The sequence below is a fragment of the Mobula hypostoma genome, chromosome 4, assembly GCF_963921235.1.
Source record: "Mobula hypostoma chromosome 4, sMobHyp1.1, whole genome shotgun sequence".
NCBI lineage: Eukaryota > Metazoa > Chordata > Chondrichthyes > Myliobatiformes > Myliobatidae > Mobula > Mobula hypostoma.
The window spans coordinates 178,701,025-178,720,606 of record NC_086100.1 but is presented as its reverse complement, the minus strand read 5'-3'; the positions used below and the strand labels follow the sequence as shown (position 1 = coordinate 178,720,606).

General features: G+C 40.3%; 1 protein-coding gene across 5 annotated transcripts in view; it reads left to right on the top strand.

Moving 5' to 3' along the window:
• ptpra (protein tyrosine phosphatase receptor type A) overlaps nucleotides 1-19,582 on the top strand; it is a 257,136-nt gene that overhangs the window by 216,759 nt on the left and 20,795 nt on the right. For all 5 annotated transcript variants that reach the window (XM_063047091.1, XM_063047093.1, XM_063047092.1 and 2 more), the window contains 4 exons: nucleotides 3,554-3,720; nucleotides 9,794-9,929; nucleotides 10,607-10,756; nucleotides 19,067-19,160. In XM_063047091.1, coding sequence (XP_062903161.1) covers nucleotides 3,554-3,720; nucleotides 9,794-9,929; nucleotides 10,607-10,756; nucleotides 19,067-19,160 — 547 coding nt within the window. The remainder of the gene's footprint in view (nucleotides 1-3,553; nucleotides 3,721-9,793; nucleotides 9,930-10,606; nucleotides 10,757-19,066; nucleotides 19,161-19,582) is intronic.

Sequence of the window (19,582 nt, the reverse complement as noted above, 5' to 3'; positions counted from 1 at the left end):
CTGAGGCTTGTAACACTTCGAGTTGTCCTAGGTTGTTGTCTTAAGAAGTTGTCCTGTCCAAGACCGAAAGAAGCTGCAGAAGATCATGAACACGGTGCAGCACATCACACAAACCAATCTTCCGTCCGTGGACTCACTTTACACCGCACGCTGTCGGAGCAGTGCTGCCAGGATAATCAAGGACACGACCCACCCAACCAACAGACTTTTCGTCCCTCTTCCCTCCAGGAGAAGGTTCAGGAGCTTGAAGACTCGTACGGCCAGATTTGGGAACAGCTTCTTTCCAACTGTGATAAGACTGCTGAACGGATCTTGAGCCAGATCTGGGCCATACCTTCGAAATATATGGAATTGCCTCTTGGTTTTTTTGCACTACCTTATTTCCCATTTTTCTACTTTCTACTTATGATTTATAATTTAATTTTTTAATATTTACAAATTTTAACTATTTTTAATATCTTTGATATTGAATATTTGTAATCCAGGGAATGTGAAGCGCAGAATCAAATATCGCTGTGGTGTTTGTACATTCTAGTACCAATTGTTTGGCGAATAAAGTATAAAGTATAGGTCTCTTGGTGGTCTCACTCAGCTTTTGAGGAAGTCCTGCTCTAGATTTACAGTTCTGCCATATTCTTTCCATTTCTTAATAATTGACAACTATACTCCAAGGGATATTCAGTTAACTTGGAAATTTACTTGTATCCATCTCCTGACTTGTGCTTTCAATAACCTTTTCATAGAGTTGCTTGGAGTGTTCTTTTGTCTTCATGGTGTAGTTTTTGCCAGGATACTGACTCACTAGCAGTTGGACCTTCCAGATACAGGTGTATTTTTACTACAATCAATTACTACTATGACCTGGACTGCACACAGGTGATAGGACTTATCAAATCATTTAACCAAATGGTACAACCAGTGTTAATTTGGTGTTTCATATTAAAAGGGGTGAATACTTATGCAATCAATTATTTTGTAATTTATATTTGTAACTAATTTAGATCACTTTGTAGAGATCTGTTTTCACTTTGATATGAAAGAGTCTTTTTCTGTTGATCTGTATCAAAGAAAGCCAAATTAAATCAACTGTGATTCAATGTTGTAAAACAAAAAACATGAAAATTTCCAAAGGGGGATGAATGCTTTTTTATAGGCACTGAACTCTCCTCTTGGCCATTATGGGAGAAAAGAGCCATCAGAATCATCACAGAGGCTGCTGAATGAACCTCCAGATGGCTGTTTCCATCCAGGGGGTCAGTGTGGACATGGTGGAGGATTACAAATACCTGGGGTTACGAATTGACAATAAACTGGACTGGCCAAAGAACACTGAGGCTTTCTACAAGAAGGGTCAGAGTCATCTCTATTTCCTGAGGAGACTGAGGTCCTTCAACATCTGTCGGACGATGCTGAGGATGTTCTACGAGTCTGTGGTGGCCAGTGCTGTCATGTTTGCTGTTGTGTGCTGGGGCAGCAGGCTGAGGGTAGCAGACACCAACAGAATCAACAAACTCATTCGTAAGGCCAGTGATGTTGTGGGGATGGAACTGGACTCTCTGACGGTGGTGTCTGAAAAGAGGATGCTGTCCAAGTTGCATGCCATCTTGGTCAATGTCTCCCATCCACTACATAATGTACTGGTTGGGCACAGGAGTACATTCAGCCAGAGACTCATTCCACCGAGATGCAACACTGAGCGTCATGGGAAGTCATTTCTGCCTGTGGCTATCAAACTTTACAACTCCTCCCTTGGAGGGTCAGACACCCTGAGCCAATAGGCTGGTCCTGGACTTATTTCCATCTGGCATAATTTACATATTATTATTTAACTATTTATGGTTTTATATTGCTATATTTATACTCTGCTCTTGGTTGGTGCAACTGTAACGAAACCCAATTTCCCTCGTGATCAATAAAGTATGTCTATCTATCTATCTACCTATGGATCAAAAGGTGTGAACCGGGACCGATGTTGCTCGGACACAAGCCAGTTATGTTGAAAGACCGAAACACCCAGTGATCCCAGGTTACATCTCTGATAATGTGTCCCACCGCATCCTAGGATATATCTCAGCAGTTGCATCATCAACTATTTCTTCTGATCATTGTCAATAGAGAACACTTCGTAGAAAATTTCCACCTTTGTATCCAGTTATATTTTTATCCATTCCAGTGGGAATCTTTAATAGGCTAAAAATCCACATGCCTGATGTAGTAACATGAAGACATCCATTCAGAGGACAAATCAGGCCTCCACTGATAATTTTTTTGAAAATGTTGATTATTTAGCAAAGCTGAAGCAGACATTTAAGCATATAAGACCATAAGATATAGGAGCAGAAGTAGGCTATTCGACCCATCGAGTCGGCTCCGCCATTCAATCATGGGCTGATCTAATTCTTCTAGTCATTCCCATCCGCTGCCTTCACCCATACCCTTTGATGGCCTGGCTAATCAAGATCCTATCTATCTCTGCCTTAAATGCACCCAATGACTTGGCCTCCACAGCCGCTCACGGTAACAAATTCCACAGATTTACCACCCTCTGACTAAAGTAATTTCCCCGCATCTCAGTTCTAAATGGACGTCCTTCAATCCTGAAGTCGTGCCCTCTTGTCCTAGAATCCCCTACCATGGGAAATAACTGCCAAATCTAATCTGTTGAGGCCTTTTAACATTCGGAATGTTTCTATGAGATCCCCCCCTCATTCTCCTGAACCCCAGGGAATACAGCCCAAGAACTGCCAGATATTCCTCATACATTAACCCTTTCATTCCTGGAATCATTCTTCAGAATCTTCTCTGAACCCTCTTGAATATCAGCATATCCTTTCTAAAATAAGGAGCCCAAAACTGCATACAGTACTCCAAGTGTGGTCTCACGAGTGCCTTATAGAGCCTGAACATCACATCCCTGCTCTTATATTCTATACCTGGTAACAGTGAGAAAAGGAAATGCCCTGGCTGCTGGAGGTCCTTAATAATGGACACTGCCTTTCTGAGACACCTGCTCCTTGAAGATGTCCTGGGTACTTTGTAGGCTAGTACCCAAGATGGAGCTAACTAAATTTACAACACTCTGCAGCTTCTTTTGGTCCTGTGCAGTAGCCTCCCCATACCAGACGGTGATGCAGCCAGTCAGAATGCTCTCCATTGTACATCTATAGAAGTTTTTGAGTGTATCTGTTGAGATACCAAATCTCTTTAAACTCTTAATGAAGTATAGCCACTGTCTTGCCTTCTTTATAACTGCATCGATATGTTGGGACCAGGTTAGGTCTTCAGAGATCTTGACACCCAGGAAGTTGAAACTGCTCACTCTTTCCACTTCTGATCCCTCTGTGAGGATTGGAATGTGTTCCTTCGTTTTACCCTTCCAGAAGTCCACAGTCAGCTCTTTCATCCTACTGATATTGAGCGTCAGGTTGCTGCTGCAGTTGCTGTACTTTGAGCACTTTTTTTGTAATGCTTATCATTGTGGTGAAGGTTGTTTGGTAGAGTTGCCTAAATGACTTTGTATTTTACTAATTGACTTTTCCTTTTAACTCTGCAGGTAGGAGATGTGATGAATAAGAAACCTCAGAGGCTGGTTACTCAGTTCCACTTTACCAGTTGGCCTGATTTTGGAGTACCGTTCACTCCAATTGGCATGCTGAAATTTCTGAAGAAAGTAAAAACTTGCAATCCATCCTTTGCAGGTGCAATTGTTGTACACTGCAGGTCAGTCTACCCTCAGTATATTATTTAGTATCATTTTAATGGTGAAAACAAAATGAAGGTAAGGGAGCAGTTAGAAAGGAAAAGAGTGTATAAGAGTACATATAATATTTAAGATTATGATGTTATAACTTTGCATGTCTAGTTACAACTGTATTACTGGAATTAATGAAAGTGTTTTAGTTACAGATAAGGTGCAGTGCAGGTAAACAGTAAGGCGCAAAGTCATAACAAGGCAGATTGTGAGATCAGGAGTCCATCTTACTGTTCTAGTGTACCATTCAATTGTCTCATAACAGTGGGATTGTAGCTGTCCTTGCGCCTGGTGTGTTTTCCTGCATCTTTTGATAAATGGTTGGAGGGGGAAGAATGAATGTCCAGCGTTGATGGGGTCTTTGATTATACTGACTGCTTTATCAAGGCGGTGAGAAATGTTTAAGGGAGATTTTCTCAACAGATTGAATTTGAGAATTTTACAACATTTTTTGATTTCATGTGAACGAAGGACATAGCAGAAGATGTCACAACAAATTTTTATAGATATGTTACAATATGTAAATAATGTACACCTATTAAAAATAGATACCTATAATATTATCTAACCAGATGAAAGGTCCTGATGATGGGTCTCAGCCCAAAAGTTTGGTTCTTTATTCCTCTCCATGAATGCTGAGTTCCTCAAGCATTTTGTTTGCGTTACTCTGGACTTACAGCATCTGCAGAATATGTTAATGAACTGCAGAATCTCTTGTGTTTACCTATAATGTACGGAGTACAGAAATAGGCCTTTTCAGTACACCATATCCCTGCAGACTATCAAACACCCATTTACCTTAATCCCATTTTATACTTCGCACATTACCATCCATCTCCCCTCCCCCCACTGCCAGCTATTTGTAGTGACAGGCTAACCTGCCAACCTGCAAGTCCTCAGCGTGTCGGAGGAAGCTCAAGCATCTGGAGGAAATGCATAGTCATAGTCACAGTGCAGAAGTTGGGATTGAACCCAAGTTACTGGAGCTGTGGGTGGCACCACCACTTGCTGCCCATGCAGAATGAGTAACTCTGAGCAGTTAGCCACACCTTCTATGTTTTTTTATAAAGGTATATACCATTAATACAAGGAAACAGAAATAATCGACATCTGGTTTTTGTTATGTTTCTAACAAATATACTAAACATTTTCATCCATAGCAGGATATAAAATTGTTAGTGGGTCAGGTAGCACCTATTGCAAGCAAAACAGTTAACATTTCAGGGTGATGACTTTTATTAGAACTGGAAAATAGACAATGTTAAGTTACAGAGAGAGAACAAAGACTATGTCTGGATAGGAAGGTGACTGTGCTATCTCATATGACACACATGTTGGTGGCATCCAAGAGTGAGTGATAAATGCTTGCTAACCACAGCTAATTTCTCTGGGTGGGTGTAAGTAGGGAGATGAGTAAGAACAACAGAGAATAAAAAAAAATGCTGCAGCTGTGAGAAGCAGACCACAGCAGTTTCAGGTGATCAGAAATGCTGGAAATATAGTCATAGGGCACTATAGCACAGAAACAGGCCCTTCAGTCCATCTACTCCATGCTGACCTGATCATCTGCCTAGTCCCATCAACCTGCACCCAGACAGTATCCCTTTCATTCATTTAGTTTCCCAAACTTTTCTTAAATGTTACAATTGAACCTGCATCTACTTCTTCCACATGGCAGCTGATTCCCTACTAGCACCATCCTCAGAGTAAATAAGTTTGCTCTCTAATTCTTCTTGAATATTTCACCTTTCACCCTAAATCTATTACTTCTAGTTCTAGTCTCACCCATCCTGACTGAAAGAAGCCTACAAATGTTCACCTCATCTTATACCCCTTATTATTTTGTATACTTCATATACCTGTGCTCCAGGGAATAAAGTCCTAACTTATTGAACCTTTCCCCATAATCCAGATCCCCATAGTCACAGCAATATCTGTGTAAATTTTCTCTGCACTCTTTCAAGCTTATTGATATCTTTCCTACAGGTAACTGACCAGAACTGTGCACAACACTCCAAATTCAGCGTCACCAGCATCATATACAACTTCGGCATAACATCCCATTCCCTGTAGTCAGTGCCCTGATCTATGAAAGCCAATGTGCTAAAAATTCTCCTGATGACCCTATCTACCTGTGATGCCACTTTCAAGGAATTGTGTATCTGTATTGCCAAATTCCTTTGTTCTACCGCACATCTCAGAGCCTGATCATTCACTGTGTGAATCTACCCTGGTATTTCCTCCCAAAATGCAATACCACATACTCATTTGTAATTACAGTACATTCCATCTGCCATTTTTCAGCCTATTTTCCCAATTGGTCATGATCACGCTGGAGACTTTAATATCCTTTTCCACTGTTCACTACGTGCCCAGTTTGATGTCATCAGCAAATTTGCTGATCTAGTTTACCACATTATCATCTAATTCAGTAATATACGTTACAGAAAACAGTGGATCCAGCACCAATTCCTGGAGCACACCGCTAGTCGCAGGAAGTCAGGTAGCATCTATGCAGAGAAGTTACTCAGTTGTAGAAAGCTACTAGTAGATAACTTCTCATCAGAGCTAACCAGTTCTAATTCAAACACTGGTTAACTGAAATTGTGGAATTTAATATGGAATCTTGGGCACCTGTAACATGCTTAGATGGAAGACAATGCAGTTTCTTGAAGTTGTTTGACAATGGTGCATGAAGCCAAAGACAATTCTGAGTTAGCTGAAAATTTGAAAGTGAATTCTCCTGGAGCCTCAGAACCCCCTTGCAGGCTAAGCAGAGGTGTTCTGTGAAGTGGTCCCCCACTGCACGTTTGATTTCTCCAATTGAGACAACACTGTGTGGTCGGTGCTGATGGCAATACACTGGTTTGGAAGAAGTGTAAATGAATTACCGCTTCAAGTGGAGGTTAGCTGGATGTCAAAGCTACTAGAATGTATAACTCGTGCTTGAGCTCAAGTTAGAATGCTGCTTGTACTGTGAGACTGAATATAAAGTCAATTGACAAGAATGATACCATGTAGTGAATAAATTATGATTGCAGATTACCTTATCCTTAAATGATTTTAAGGAAATGTATTGATCTGGTTATGGTGTTTCAAATGATTACATTACATCAGACAGAAACAAAGAAACACTTCTTTGCTGGGGAGTCTTGATTTGGGGGCAGAATCTTAAAATTAAAGCTAAGGACTTCAGAAGGAAAATCAGGATACACTTTTTCACGAAGTGTAGTGCAAATTTAGGAAGTTTTTTTCCTGACTAACCTTCACAAGTAATGTGTCAATTGAACTTTTCAACACTTAGTGGCTGTAAGTGTGGCCTGGAATCCTGTCACCCAGGGTGGAGAGGAATTGGCTGAGGATATGTGGGAATATACTGGAACCACTTTCATGGAACTTGGCATTGTAAGAATCCTTCCAAAAGATGAGATGTGTGGAAATGTAATTAAAGTTACTGTAATTAAGTTTAGTATAATTCCTTGTGTTTAAAGTATTGTTTGACAGATACAAAGAAAAGAAAAAAGCTCTGAAGGAAGGGAGGGTGGAAATTTGAACCAAATTTGTATAATTTTTCAATTCTAAACAAAGACAAGAAATTGTACATTTTCAATGGAAGGATTTTTATTAGTTGGTTTGATTTTCAAACTTGAGCCAACCAGTTCTTGTCAGAGGAGTTTAAAACTCTTTAACAGAACGTTGTTCAGGTTAAGGCGGAGATTTCTAATCTGGGGTCCACGGACCCCTCAGTTAATCATAGGTGTCCATGGCATAAAAAAGGCTGGGAACCCCTGGGTTAAAGCATCTATCTTGAGGAACCTAAAAATTTGGTCTTAAATACATTATCTCCTAAAAATTTCTTATAGTTGTCATCTTCACATTGTGACAGTGACAGCACTATAACAACTCTAATCCAAATCAGAATATTCATAGAAATAATTCTGATTATTCAAAGAATATTCAAAATAGTTAGAGATACAAATTTCCCCTGCCATCCGAAGGTAGAGCGTTCCTATGAAATGATTTGTAAGCCAGAATGTCGTAAAGTGAAGAAGCAATTACCGTTTATTTATATGGGAAAAATTTGTGAGCGTTTGCACACCCAAAAAATAACCTACCAAATCATGCCAAATAACACAAAAAACCTAAAATAACAGTAACATATAGTAAAAGCAGGAATGATATGATAAATACACAGCCTATGTAAAGTAGAAATACTTTTCTACAATCATTGCCGCACTGTTCTCCGTAGCGAAAATCTCACGCAAGCGCTCTCGGCAGAAACACAGTGCAAGCGTTCTCAGCAGATACACTCTCTCCAGTGACCTTTAAGCTATGAAACTGCCAAATCATACCAAATAACACATAAAAATACACAGTCTATATAAAGTAGAAATAATGTATGTACAGTGTAATATCACTTACGGGAATTGGGAAGACAGCGCCGAGCACACCGATAGTGTATTAGGCTGAGTCGTCGGAGTTTGGGGTGGTGCAGTGGTCCCCAACCTCCGGGCAGCGAACCGATACCAATCCACGGAGAATGCAGCGGTAGCTGGGATACACCCAGCACATCTTTAAGAAAAAAGCCGAAATAAACAAGCTAATTAATTAGGTGCCGCTCGGCACGTAAATGTCGGCCCAGATCAGAGGCGACGCAACTGGCAATTGCCTCTGATCTGGGCCGACATTTACGTGCCGGGCGGCACCTAATTAATTAGCTTGTCTATTTCGGCTTTTTTCTTAAAGATGTGTTGGGTGCATCCCGGCCACCGCTGCATTCTCCGCGGCAATGTATCGGTTCGCGGCCCGGGGGTTGGGGTGGTGGGACACTGGGGTGTCATCTCATCATCGTCTGTTTCCATCAGGGCAGGCAGGTCATCTTCTATGTCTGCCTGCCTCAATGTCGAAGGCTGAGGTTCGTTGTCTGCTGTGGAAGGCTTGAAAAACGACAGAAGGCTTGACTGCTTAGCCTCGATCATTTTTCTATCATACAGTACTTTGTAGGCACTCAAACCATCTTGCAAATATGCCCTAAACCGACGTACCCTTTCAAAATTAAAGTCGTACTTTTCTGCAATTATTGCAGCGAAAATCTCACGCAGTTGCTTCACGTTCAGTTCGTGGACGACTTCACTTACGATCCGTTCGCTACTGCATTCGGTTTCGATTGTTATTCTTTCCTCTTCCAATTGCATCAGCTCTTCATCTATCAGTTCTTGGTCATGGGATGCCAAAACCTCTTCAACATCATCTTCGTCAACTTCCACAAGCCAAACTCACTTTGTCCTTACTTCATTCACCACAATCGAAACGCTAAGTGTAACACCCTACGAGCTCCTTTAGGCTTTTCCGATACCGTAGAACTCATCTTGCTAACAGCTGCTCACAGGCACGTGTTTAAGCAATGCCAGCTAGAATGCAGTTCTGGGGGAGGAGCTTGGCTGCTCGGGGTACGCGCTGCCTTTTATTGCGCGCTGCTTTTTTCACGCGCTGCCTTTTTTCGTAACAGTGAAAACACCTTCTGTTAGCGAAAACAGGTAACTAATGTCGGTCTTTCGTAACAGCGAGGTTTCGTAAAGCGAACGTTCGAAAAGCGGGGGACACCTGTATTGAAATATTTAAAATAATCAGAATATTCAAAGAAATTAAATTATTCATCGAATCATAGAAAGATAGCATTTGCATTGAATCTTGAGTAGACCAAGGATATATTCTGAGTATAGTTCTCGTAAAGAGCATACACCTACTTTAGGGTATGTGACAATGAAATAATAGACTTAAAAATGATCATGAAGCTGTCATTTTGACAGTCAAGAAAAGAAAATGCTTTCAGAATTGAAAAATCTTCCATCCTTCCTCTTTATAGCCTGTAGATGTGACTTGTAACCGTCTTTGATGTGTATAGCAATCCAAACCTCATGGTGGCCAGGAATGGGCAATAATCACTTAGAGCCGCTGGTTATGAAGACATTAAATAATTATTTTACTTCAAACAGCTTTTTTACATAACTTTCCATGTTAAAAATATTTTGCAATTTTCAGTGCTGGTGTTGGTCGTACAGGCACTTTCATTGTTATTGATGCCATGTTGGATATGATGCATGCAGAGAGGAAGGTGGACGTATTTGGATTTGTGTCGCGGATTCGAGCTCAGAGATGTCAAATGGTTCAGACAGATGTAAGTCGGAAGATTGTATTTTTGCTAATTAGTGTTCGCTCATTAATTTAAATTATGTAGAATACCACATGTAATGAGTTCATAATATGGAGATGGGGCATTGTGGGTGCTGAAAATGGGGGGAGAATGAGGGAAATAGAATAGGTAAAGTGGAAATTCTTTGTCTTTTTCAAAAGCCAGATTAACAATAGGGCAGATAAATGGTTGGTTGAATTCAAAAGGAGAAATATAGTGACTATTTTGTTTTAGTTTTAGGTGGAGTACAGGGAAACCCAGTATTAACAGTTTTTTGTAAAGGAGGACCTGACATTTGATGCAATAGAATGGACCTTTCATCAAAGAAGAAAGAGCATGAAGAACAATAAAGGCAAAAAAAATCTAGTTTGTTCCTGCTGATATTTCAGAGAATTGAGTTTATGGGGCTATGCGGAAGTATACACAAGCACTTCATAATTCCAGTGAAAAGTAAAGAAGCCACATTCAGTAGCAGGTGTAGAGAGTATTTTGGAGGTGGATGAAACTGCCTTTGGTATTGGACTGAATTCAACAAAGAAGCTGGGCTTGGATTTGAGTCGGTATTTTTCAGTTTGATAAGAGACTGATGTGGCGAAATGCTATTATCATCATCTCTATTTTTACATATTTGACAAATGCTGTTCAACTTTGTTGTATTGTAGATGCAGTATGTATTTATATATCAAGCACTATTGGAACATTATTTATATGGGGACACAGAACTGGAAGTGACTTCACTTGAAAGCCACTTGCAAAAGCTTTACAATAGAGTATCTGGATCAGGCTGCAATGGTCTAGAGGAAGAATTCAAGGTAAGAAATTAAAATATTTCACCATTTAGTAAATGGGACCAGTTTGGGAACATGTTTTTAAAAGAACTTAGTCTTTTAATACCACTTTTTTTCAAACAGTTAGTAATTGTTCTTTAATTCACCTATTGACAAGTGACAGGTAGTTTATTGCCATTTAACTACATACATGTATATAATGTATATGGAAACAAGACCATGTAAACCAAGATGTAAAACATATAGCACATGATAACTTACGAAGGTAAGGATAAAATCTACAGATGAATCACACATAAATAACAGACTAAAGTGCATTAATATTAAATATTGTAAGGCGCAGAACAGATTAGCCAATGACACTTCGAATGCAATGCAGCTGGGAGTTCAGAAGCCTTATGGCCTGGGGGAAGAAACTGTTTCTCATCCCGGCCGTTCTTGTTTTTATGCATTGTAACCTCCTGCCTGACAGTAGAAACTCAAAGAGGATGCTGGATGGATGGGTGGAATACTTAATAATACTAAGGGCCATGCATATGCAGCACTCCTGATAAATGTCCCCGATAGATGGTAGGAAGACCCCTATGATCCTCTCAGCTGTTCTCATAGTCCTTTTTGAGGACTTCAGGTCCGATGTTTGACTGCTCCCATACCAGATGGAGATACAGCCTTTATTTCCAAAAGAGAAGTCTGATATGGTAAAACTTGGGCAGCACAAAATGCTATGTTGCAGACAAATGAAATGCCACAAAGCTGACAGCCCTGAATGTGAAAAGCCATCGTGCTCAAATTTTTTCAGAATGTAGCTCGTCTCAAGTAGGTTAGTTGTTATTCCAAAGACCCATAGAGTTTTTACAGCATAAGAGGAGGCTATTGGGTATTCTTGTATAGTTGAATGACAATTAGCCTTCAACTTGAATAGTGTTTTCTTGTTTATTTTATCTCTGTGTGCCATAATCTTATTCGCATTTCACCTGAACTTCCTTTACTTGGAAGAAGAAAACTCTACAATCTCCAACCTTTGTTGTTGTTCAGTCATTTAGTTGAGTCTGACTCTTCATGACCTCATAAACCATGAGGTCCATAGGGTTTTCATGGCAAAATATGGAAGTAGATTGCCAGGCCTTTCTTCCTCACAGATACTGCTGCTGCCCAGGTTGGCACCCGGCTGGGTTTGAACTTGCAGTCCAATGTTGATGCCACTACACCAGCAGCTGGCCCAATCTCCAACCTGCTTTGCAGCTAAAAGTCCCTCATGCATAGAACCATTGTAGAGAATCTATACATCTATCTAAGGATGGTCACACCTCTTTTAAAGGGTAAAAGACCAGAACTGGAAGCAAAATAGTAATTGTGGCTTAAATGGGGCCTTATGAAGTTCAGCATAACTTTGTATTCAGTACAGCTATTTATAAATCTCTATATTGTCTATGAATTAGTAACTATTAACATGTATTGATACTTTTAAAGATTATGCACATGAATTTCAAGTCAATTCATTCCTACTGAAAGAGTAGTGCTTACAAAGGACTAAAAATGTAGTTGTTGCAGTGCTGTTGATTGGATTCATAATGAATCCTGCACTGCTGACAGTCAGTCTCTGGGAAATAGTATATCTGGAAGATGGTGCCAACATAGTAGTTAAGGAGAAGCATGAAAATTACTGAGGATGGGATAAATAAAATTTTAAACAAGTGTTTGTAAGTTTAACATTTTTGAATGTGGTTAAATGACTGAGTTGTTAAGCAAGGAAATAAATTTTGGAAGCTCTGGTATCTTTTTAAAGGCGATGAGAGTTGTGCCAGAAGAATGTCATGTTTTCTAAAAAGGGATGAATGGATAATCTGAGTAGGTACAGACTGGTGAGATTAACTTTCTTGTGGTCTTTAAGCATGCATCAGGGGTCTTCATATTGTCCCAGTAGCTCCTCTGCTTTGAGTGGTCATGGACCAATGATTGCCAAATTTTGGTGGAGATGTTGACTTTTTTTCAAGGAATGTCCAAGAACATCCTTGAAGTACTTTCTCTGCCTGACAATTTCCTCCCACTATAGAGAGAGTGCCCGGTTTCTGGTATGTAAATAACATGGCTATGACAGTGTAACTAACTGAAAGTAACTAGGACTTTAATGCTATAGGTGTTGTCTTAGAAATCTTTGATGAAGTTAGTTCCCTTATCCTCAGAAGAATTTTGGAGGATTTTGTGTAGTTGTCATTGGTGGTATTTTTTCAATGCCTTGAGAAGCCTGCTGCAGAAATACCAGATGGCAGTGATCACTGTTTCTCAGTAGACCCTGAGTTTTTTGCCTGTTCTGAGATCTTGCAATAAACACAGCATTTCTCAGTCACCCACAGGCACTGATGCATTGAAGATAGTAGTGTATTTCACCATCTATAATCTATTTTTGCTGAGAGATAGCTCACAAGATGATGAGTTGTTCATAGTTTCCAGAGTCTGGCTGTGAACCTAGAGAGGCCATGAGAAGCTTGGCGAAAGACTGTGGTCTTGCAGGTATGTGATAATGCTGGAGAGATTCACCAGCAGAGTTTTGGTTGAGTAAGGATACTGAAAGATGATAGGTCTGTTTTCTCTAGTGAGTGGTGAGTACCAGGAATACGCTTTCAGAGAGAGTAGTGGAAGCAGAGTTGATGAACAGTATTTAACTGTGGTCTAGATGAACATTTGAATTGCTGAGGCATTGAAGGATGTGGGTCAAATGCTGAAAGATGGGATTAATGTGGTTGGGTTCCCACTGGTTGGCAGAGCCTGTTTCCATGTGTTGTGTATAAGGCCCATCCTCTCATGTACTCCAAAATGAGTTGGTAATATCATGGAACTTGGTCTCTCTGTGTGTGAACTAGAATCATCTGCATATTGCAGCTTCTTTACTGAGGTTTGAAAAATCTTAGTTCATAGTTATAGTTGCATTAGGTTGGATGGTTTCCATGAATTCTGAAAATTGTCTCCATACCCAGAGGTTTGTTGGAAATGAGGTACAGCATTGTGACACGAGTGAAAACAATTGGGGCAATGATGATTCTATATATGACACTGGTCTTCACTGAAATTGGTTCTTTTGTGAAATAATTTGTCAGTACTATGCCTTGTGTGGAGTCATGGAGCAAACAGAGATTGAGATATATTTCTGCAGGCACCTAAGTTTGAAGGATATATCTCTCTTGACTGATAGAGCCATTCTTTAGTGAGGTTGTAAAAGGTCTCGCTTCATTTTCTTTGAATGGTCACATAGTAATGATCACTCCTGTTTTTCCTCAAGATGGACGGAATCTATACTGTGACTTAAAAAGCAGTTCTTTGGCTGCTGTGTGGATCCAGTTATAGGACATTTGCAATGACTTTTCCTGTGGTAGACAACAGACAGATTGCTCTACGGTTACCATAGTCAATTTACATGTTTTAGCATTTTTAATGCTCTATAAGAGTTAATATAATCAGTTTGTGCAATTCTACAAGGGATTGAGTTTTTTTGTAGATGTGGATTGATGAAGGTAGAGTAGTAGATTTTGTCTGTGTGGACTTTATGAAAGCTGTTGACAAGCTTCCACATGGCAAACTGATCTGGAAGTTGATATTGTACGAGATCCAGGGTAGGCTACACAAATGGACTGAAAATTGACTCGGTAGAAGGAGTCAGAGGATGGTAGTGGAGGGTTGATTTCAAGATTGGAGGTCTTTGACCAGTGATGTGCAGCATGGATTGATTCTGGTTCCTCTGTTGTTTATCATGTATAGTAACAACTTGAATAAAGATAAATGTGGCGTGATTAGTAAGTATTCAGGTAACACCACTGTAAAGGTAGAAGTAGTTGGTCTAAGAGTGTAATTGAATCTAGATCAACTGCAAAGTGGGCAAAGGAATGGCATGTGGAATTTAACTTGGAGAAATGTGAAGTGATGCAGTTTCGGAGTTAGATCAGAGCAAGGCTTGCACAATGGGTTCTATGGAGTACTGAGGGGTGCAGGTACATTGTTCCTGAAAGTGGTGACATAGGTAAAGAAGGTGGTGAAGAAGGTATATGGCATGATTGCCCTCAACTGATGGGTATTGAGTAGGGGAGTTTGGATGTCATGTTACAGCTGTATAAGACATTGATGAGACTGCACCTGGAATATTATCTGGTTGCCATCCTATAGAAAGGATGTGATTAAGGTGAAGAGGAGGCAGGAAAACTTCACAAGGATGTTGCCAATACTGAAGGGCTTGAGTTATTAGGTCAGACTGCATAAACTGGGATTGTTTTCTCTGGAGTGAAGGAGGCTGAAAGACCACCTTATGGAGATTTATAAAATCACGTGGGACTTTGTTAAGCTGGATGATCACTCTTTTTCTCAAGGTACATGTGTCTAAAACCAGAAGGCATAAGTTTAAAATGAGGGGGAAATGAGTTAAAGTGGACCTAAGGAAACATTTTCGCACAGAACGTGGTGGGTATATGAAACAAGCAGCCAGATTAAATGATAGAGGTCAGTACGATTACAGTATTTAAAAGATATTTGGACAGGTATATGATTTCACACTCAGTCTTCTTTTATTGTCATTTAGAAATGCATACATGCATTAAGAAATGATACAATGTTTCTCCGGTGTGATATCACAGAAAACAAGACAGACCAAAGACTAACACTGACAAAACCACATAATTATACCATATAGTTACAGCAGTGCAAAGTAATACCATAATTTGAAGAAGAACAGTCCATTGGCACAGTAAAAAAAAGTCTCAAAGTCCCCGAGTCGATCGACTCCCGAGTCCCCGATAGCGGTGGCAAAAGGGAGAAACTCCCTGCCATAAACCTCCAGGCACCATCAACTTGCCGATACCTTGGAAGCAGCCGACCCTGAGTCCATCCGCCCGAAAACTCCGAGCTTCTGAGCAGCCTCTCCGATACAGCCTCCCGAGTGCCATCCTCTGCCGAGTGCCTTCGACCTCTTCCGGGCCGCTGAAACACGCAAAGCCGAGGATTTCAAGGCCTTCAGCTCCAGAAATTCTGGTTACCACACAGTAGCAGCGATAGCAAAGCAGACATTTCAGAAGTTTTCCAGATGTTCCACTATGCACTCACGTCTGTCTCCATCAAATCAGAATTGTGCACGGTCCCCTACTTGACAGATAACAGATATTCATTACTGGAGAGGCCGCGCACGCTGTTGTCGCGCCACCATCTTCTCCCAAATTGGGAAGGTTTGGAGGGATATGAGCTAAATTGAGCAGAGGGATTGGGCAGCATGGGCAAGTTGGGCTGAAGAACCTTTTTCCAGGCAGTATAACTCTAAGATGCTCTGAAATGTGCTCATAGTTGGATATTGGGGTCAATAGAAGGTATGGCAATCTCTGTGCATGGTATTTCAGGCCCAGTATTGATATCTGTCAAACCTAAAAGACCCATAGAGCTGCAGATTACCGTTCTGTAAGTGACTCATTTACCTCCTAAGTTTTAGCTGATCTGTAACCCTTAATGCCATATACCTCTAGAGAAGACTATAAAAATACACTGTCTGTGAAGGAGAGCTAAATCATTGTTTGAAGTCCACTGCGCTCGTTATATCCTCAAAGAACCCCAATAAGTTTGTCAAACAGGACCTGCCTTTGCTGAATGCATGCTGCGTCTGCCTGATGGATCCATTTCTTTCCAGATGCCTCACTATTTCTTCTTTAATGATAGCTTCAAGCATTTAACCAACTACAGATGTTAAACTAACTGGTCAGGTATAGATAAGGATGCATAGAGTTGAGGTGATGTATTAGCATGGATGGAGGATTGGTTAACTAATAGAAAGCAGAGAGTTGGGATGCATGGGGTGTTACTCTAGTTGGCAATCAGTGGTGAGTGGTGTGCTTCGGGTCAGTACTGGGCCAGCAACTGTTCACGATATACATTAAGGATCTGGAGGACGACACCGAGTGTAGTGTATAAGGTTGCCGATGATACTAAATTAAGTGGAAAAGCAAATTGTGCAGAAGATACAGAGAGTCTGCAGAGAGATACAGATAGGTTAAATGAGTGGGCAAGGGTCTGGTAGATGGAATACAATGTTGGTAAATGCGAGGTCATCCACTTTGGAAGAAACAATGGAAGAGCAGATTATTATTTAAATGGTAAAAAATTGCAGCATGCTGCTGTGCAGAGGAACTTGTGAGTGCTTTGTATGAACCACAAAAGGTTGGTTTGCAGGTACAGCAGGCTATCAAGAAGGGTGTTGGCCTTCATTGCTAGAGTGATTGAATTTAAGAGCAGGGAGGATATGCCATAACTGTACAGGGTACTGGTGAAGCTGTACCTGGAGTACTGCGTGCAGTTCTGGTCTCCGTACTTAAGGAAGGATATACTGTCTTTGGAGGTTGTACAGAAGTGGTTAACCAGGTTGATTCCAGAGACGAGGGGTTTAGATTATGAGGAGAGATTGAGTTGCCTAGGACTGTACTTACTGGAATTCAGAAGAATGAGAGGAGATCTGATAGAAGCATACAAAATTCTGAAAAGAATAGATAAGATAGAGGCAGGAAAGTTGTTTCCACTGATAGGTGAGACTAGAGCTAAAGAACATAGCCTCAAGATTCGGGGGAGTATATTTAAGATGAAGATGAGGAGGAACTACTTTTCCCAGGGAGTGCCGAATCTGTGGAATTCTCTGCCTGATGACGCAGTGGAGGCTACTTCAGTAGCTATATTTAAGACAAGGTTAGATAGATTTTTGTATAGTAGTGTAATTAAGGGGTCTGGGAAAAAGGCAGGTAGGTGGAGATGAGTCCATGGCCAGATCAGCCATGATTTTGTTGAATGGCGGAGCAGGCTTGATGGGCCAGATGGCTTACTCCTGCTTCCATTTCGTATGTTTTTATCTTATGTTCTTATGTTGAAGTCATTTTTTGTTCTACACACATGGAACTCTCAAAGTTTTACATTGCACTGATGGTGAATGCTTTGTTGTCTAAGTTTACTGCTGGAAATGTTAGACATTTGCCACAACAAATGTATGTCAGTGATGATAAATCTGATTCTGATTCTATGTAATGGGGAAAAAGTTGTTCAGCTTAATTATGTGCTAAAATGTTGCTATCAAGTTTAAAATACAATACTTAAGCAATTAAATTGTGGTTGGTATTAACTGTTTCATAAAAGTAAGTCTATGAAAAGCAGACAGTACCTTTAAACCTGAAGGACAGTTAAAGTTATGATTTAAGAGAAAAAATAGCTGTAAAGGAAAAAAATGTATAGCTCAAGCCCCTGGGTGTCATGAATCTATCTCGTCCTGGTCTATCTAGCGCTTCCACTGAGTGAACACCGGAGGGCAGCACTGCCAGGAGGGGGCCACCCCCAACCCAAGTACATATTTCAGTACACCCTGCAGGGGCTCTCCCACACCACCTTGGCATCTCCTGACCTGGACGGATGCAACAGGTGACCCCATGGGTTTGGCCTAGGCCTCACCATAACCGAGGCAAAACAGCTCACCCTGCTGACAGACTCGCCAATGATCCAGTGAACTGGACTTACAGTTCACTGGATCATTGCCAATAGCCAACAGGGTTTTACAATCACAAGAAAAACAAGCCAGTCACTCACTCTGTGCATCATCCAATGTCCAGGTGTCAGCAGAATAACAGTATGCAATAAATCCAGCTGCAGTACTTGATGTTCTTAGTAAGGAGCAGTGACTTGCAATTATGAAAGAGACATACGGGACAAACAAATACATCCTTGATTGGACAGTCAATATCAATATGTAGTTGACAACTGTTAGAGCCTGTCTCTTAAAAGATGTAATGCTGACTAATACATTTGAAATTGCATGATATGGACCTTGCCTTCTGACTGATGGAGATCAATAGGAAATTGTTTATAAGAACATAAAATATAGAAGTAGGGTAAAGCATTCAGCTCCTTGTGCCTGTTCTGTGACTCAGTAAGATTATAGCTGATCCTTTACATCCACACTAACTTCCTGCAGTAACATATATGCCTGATTCAATTAATATCTATAAAATGTTTTGATCTCATTCTTGAATATATTTACCAACTGAACTGTACAACCCTCTTGAGTAAAGAATTCCGAAGCTTTACTCCCTTGAGGTATAAATTTCTTTTATCGACCCTGAATAACCAATTCCTTATTTTGTGACTATAACACCTGATCCATATGTCCGAACCAAGGGAATTGTCCCTGCATTTGCTCTGTCAAATGCTGTAAAAATAAGACTCTTTCAGAAATAAGTATCTCATGGAAATTTATTTTGCATGTTGTTTAATGCAAATTTAAAAATCTGTGCTTATTATTCAGCACACACTTGATTTTGTTGTTATCCTCCTCAGAAACTGACATCGATCAAAATTCAGAATGATAAGATGAGGACGGGTAATTTGCCAGCCAACATGAAGAAAAACAGAGTTCTTCAGATCATCCCATGTAAGAGGTTTTTTATAATGAAACTGAATATTTTTTGTGCTTCAATTTAGAAGATCTGAGTTGTTACATGAAAACCTGACATATTAATATGGTTGCAAATTCATTGCCCCGTTATGGAGCTTTAAATGATAATTTTTGACAACTTAGATGATTTGATTATATGGGTGGAAAATATTTTATCAATCAAGAATAACCTGAACATCAAAACTGATATCAAAGTTCACTTAAATTAAAGTTGATGATATTGTAGAGCGCTCTCCCAAGAAAACTTGAAGATCATCAAAATTATGGCTAATCTACTTCAGTGGCCCCAATGACATTTTTCTGCCAATCCCCTTTATTCTCCTAGTATCCAGAAATCTATCTAACTTGACCTTGTTTATATTTGCAGACTGAGCCTCCAGGAGCAGGTATACCAATGA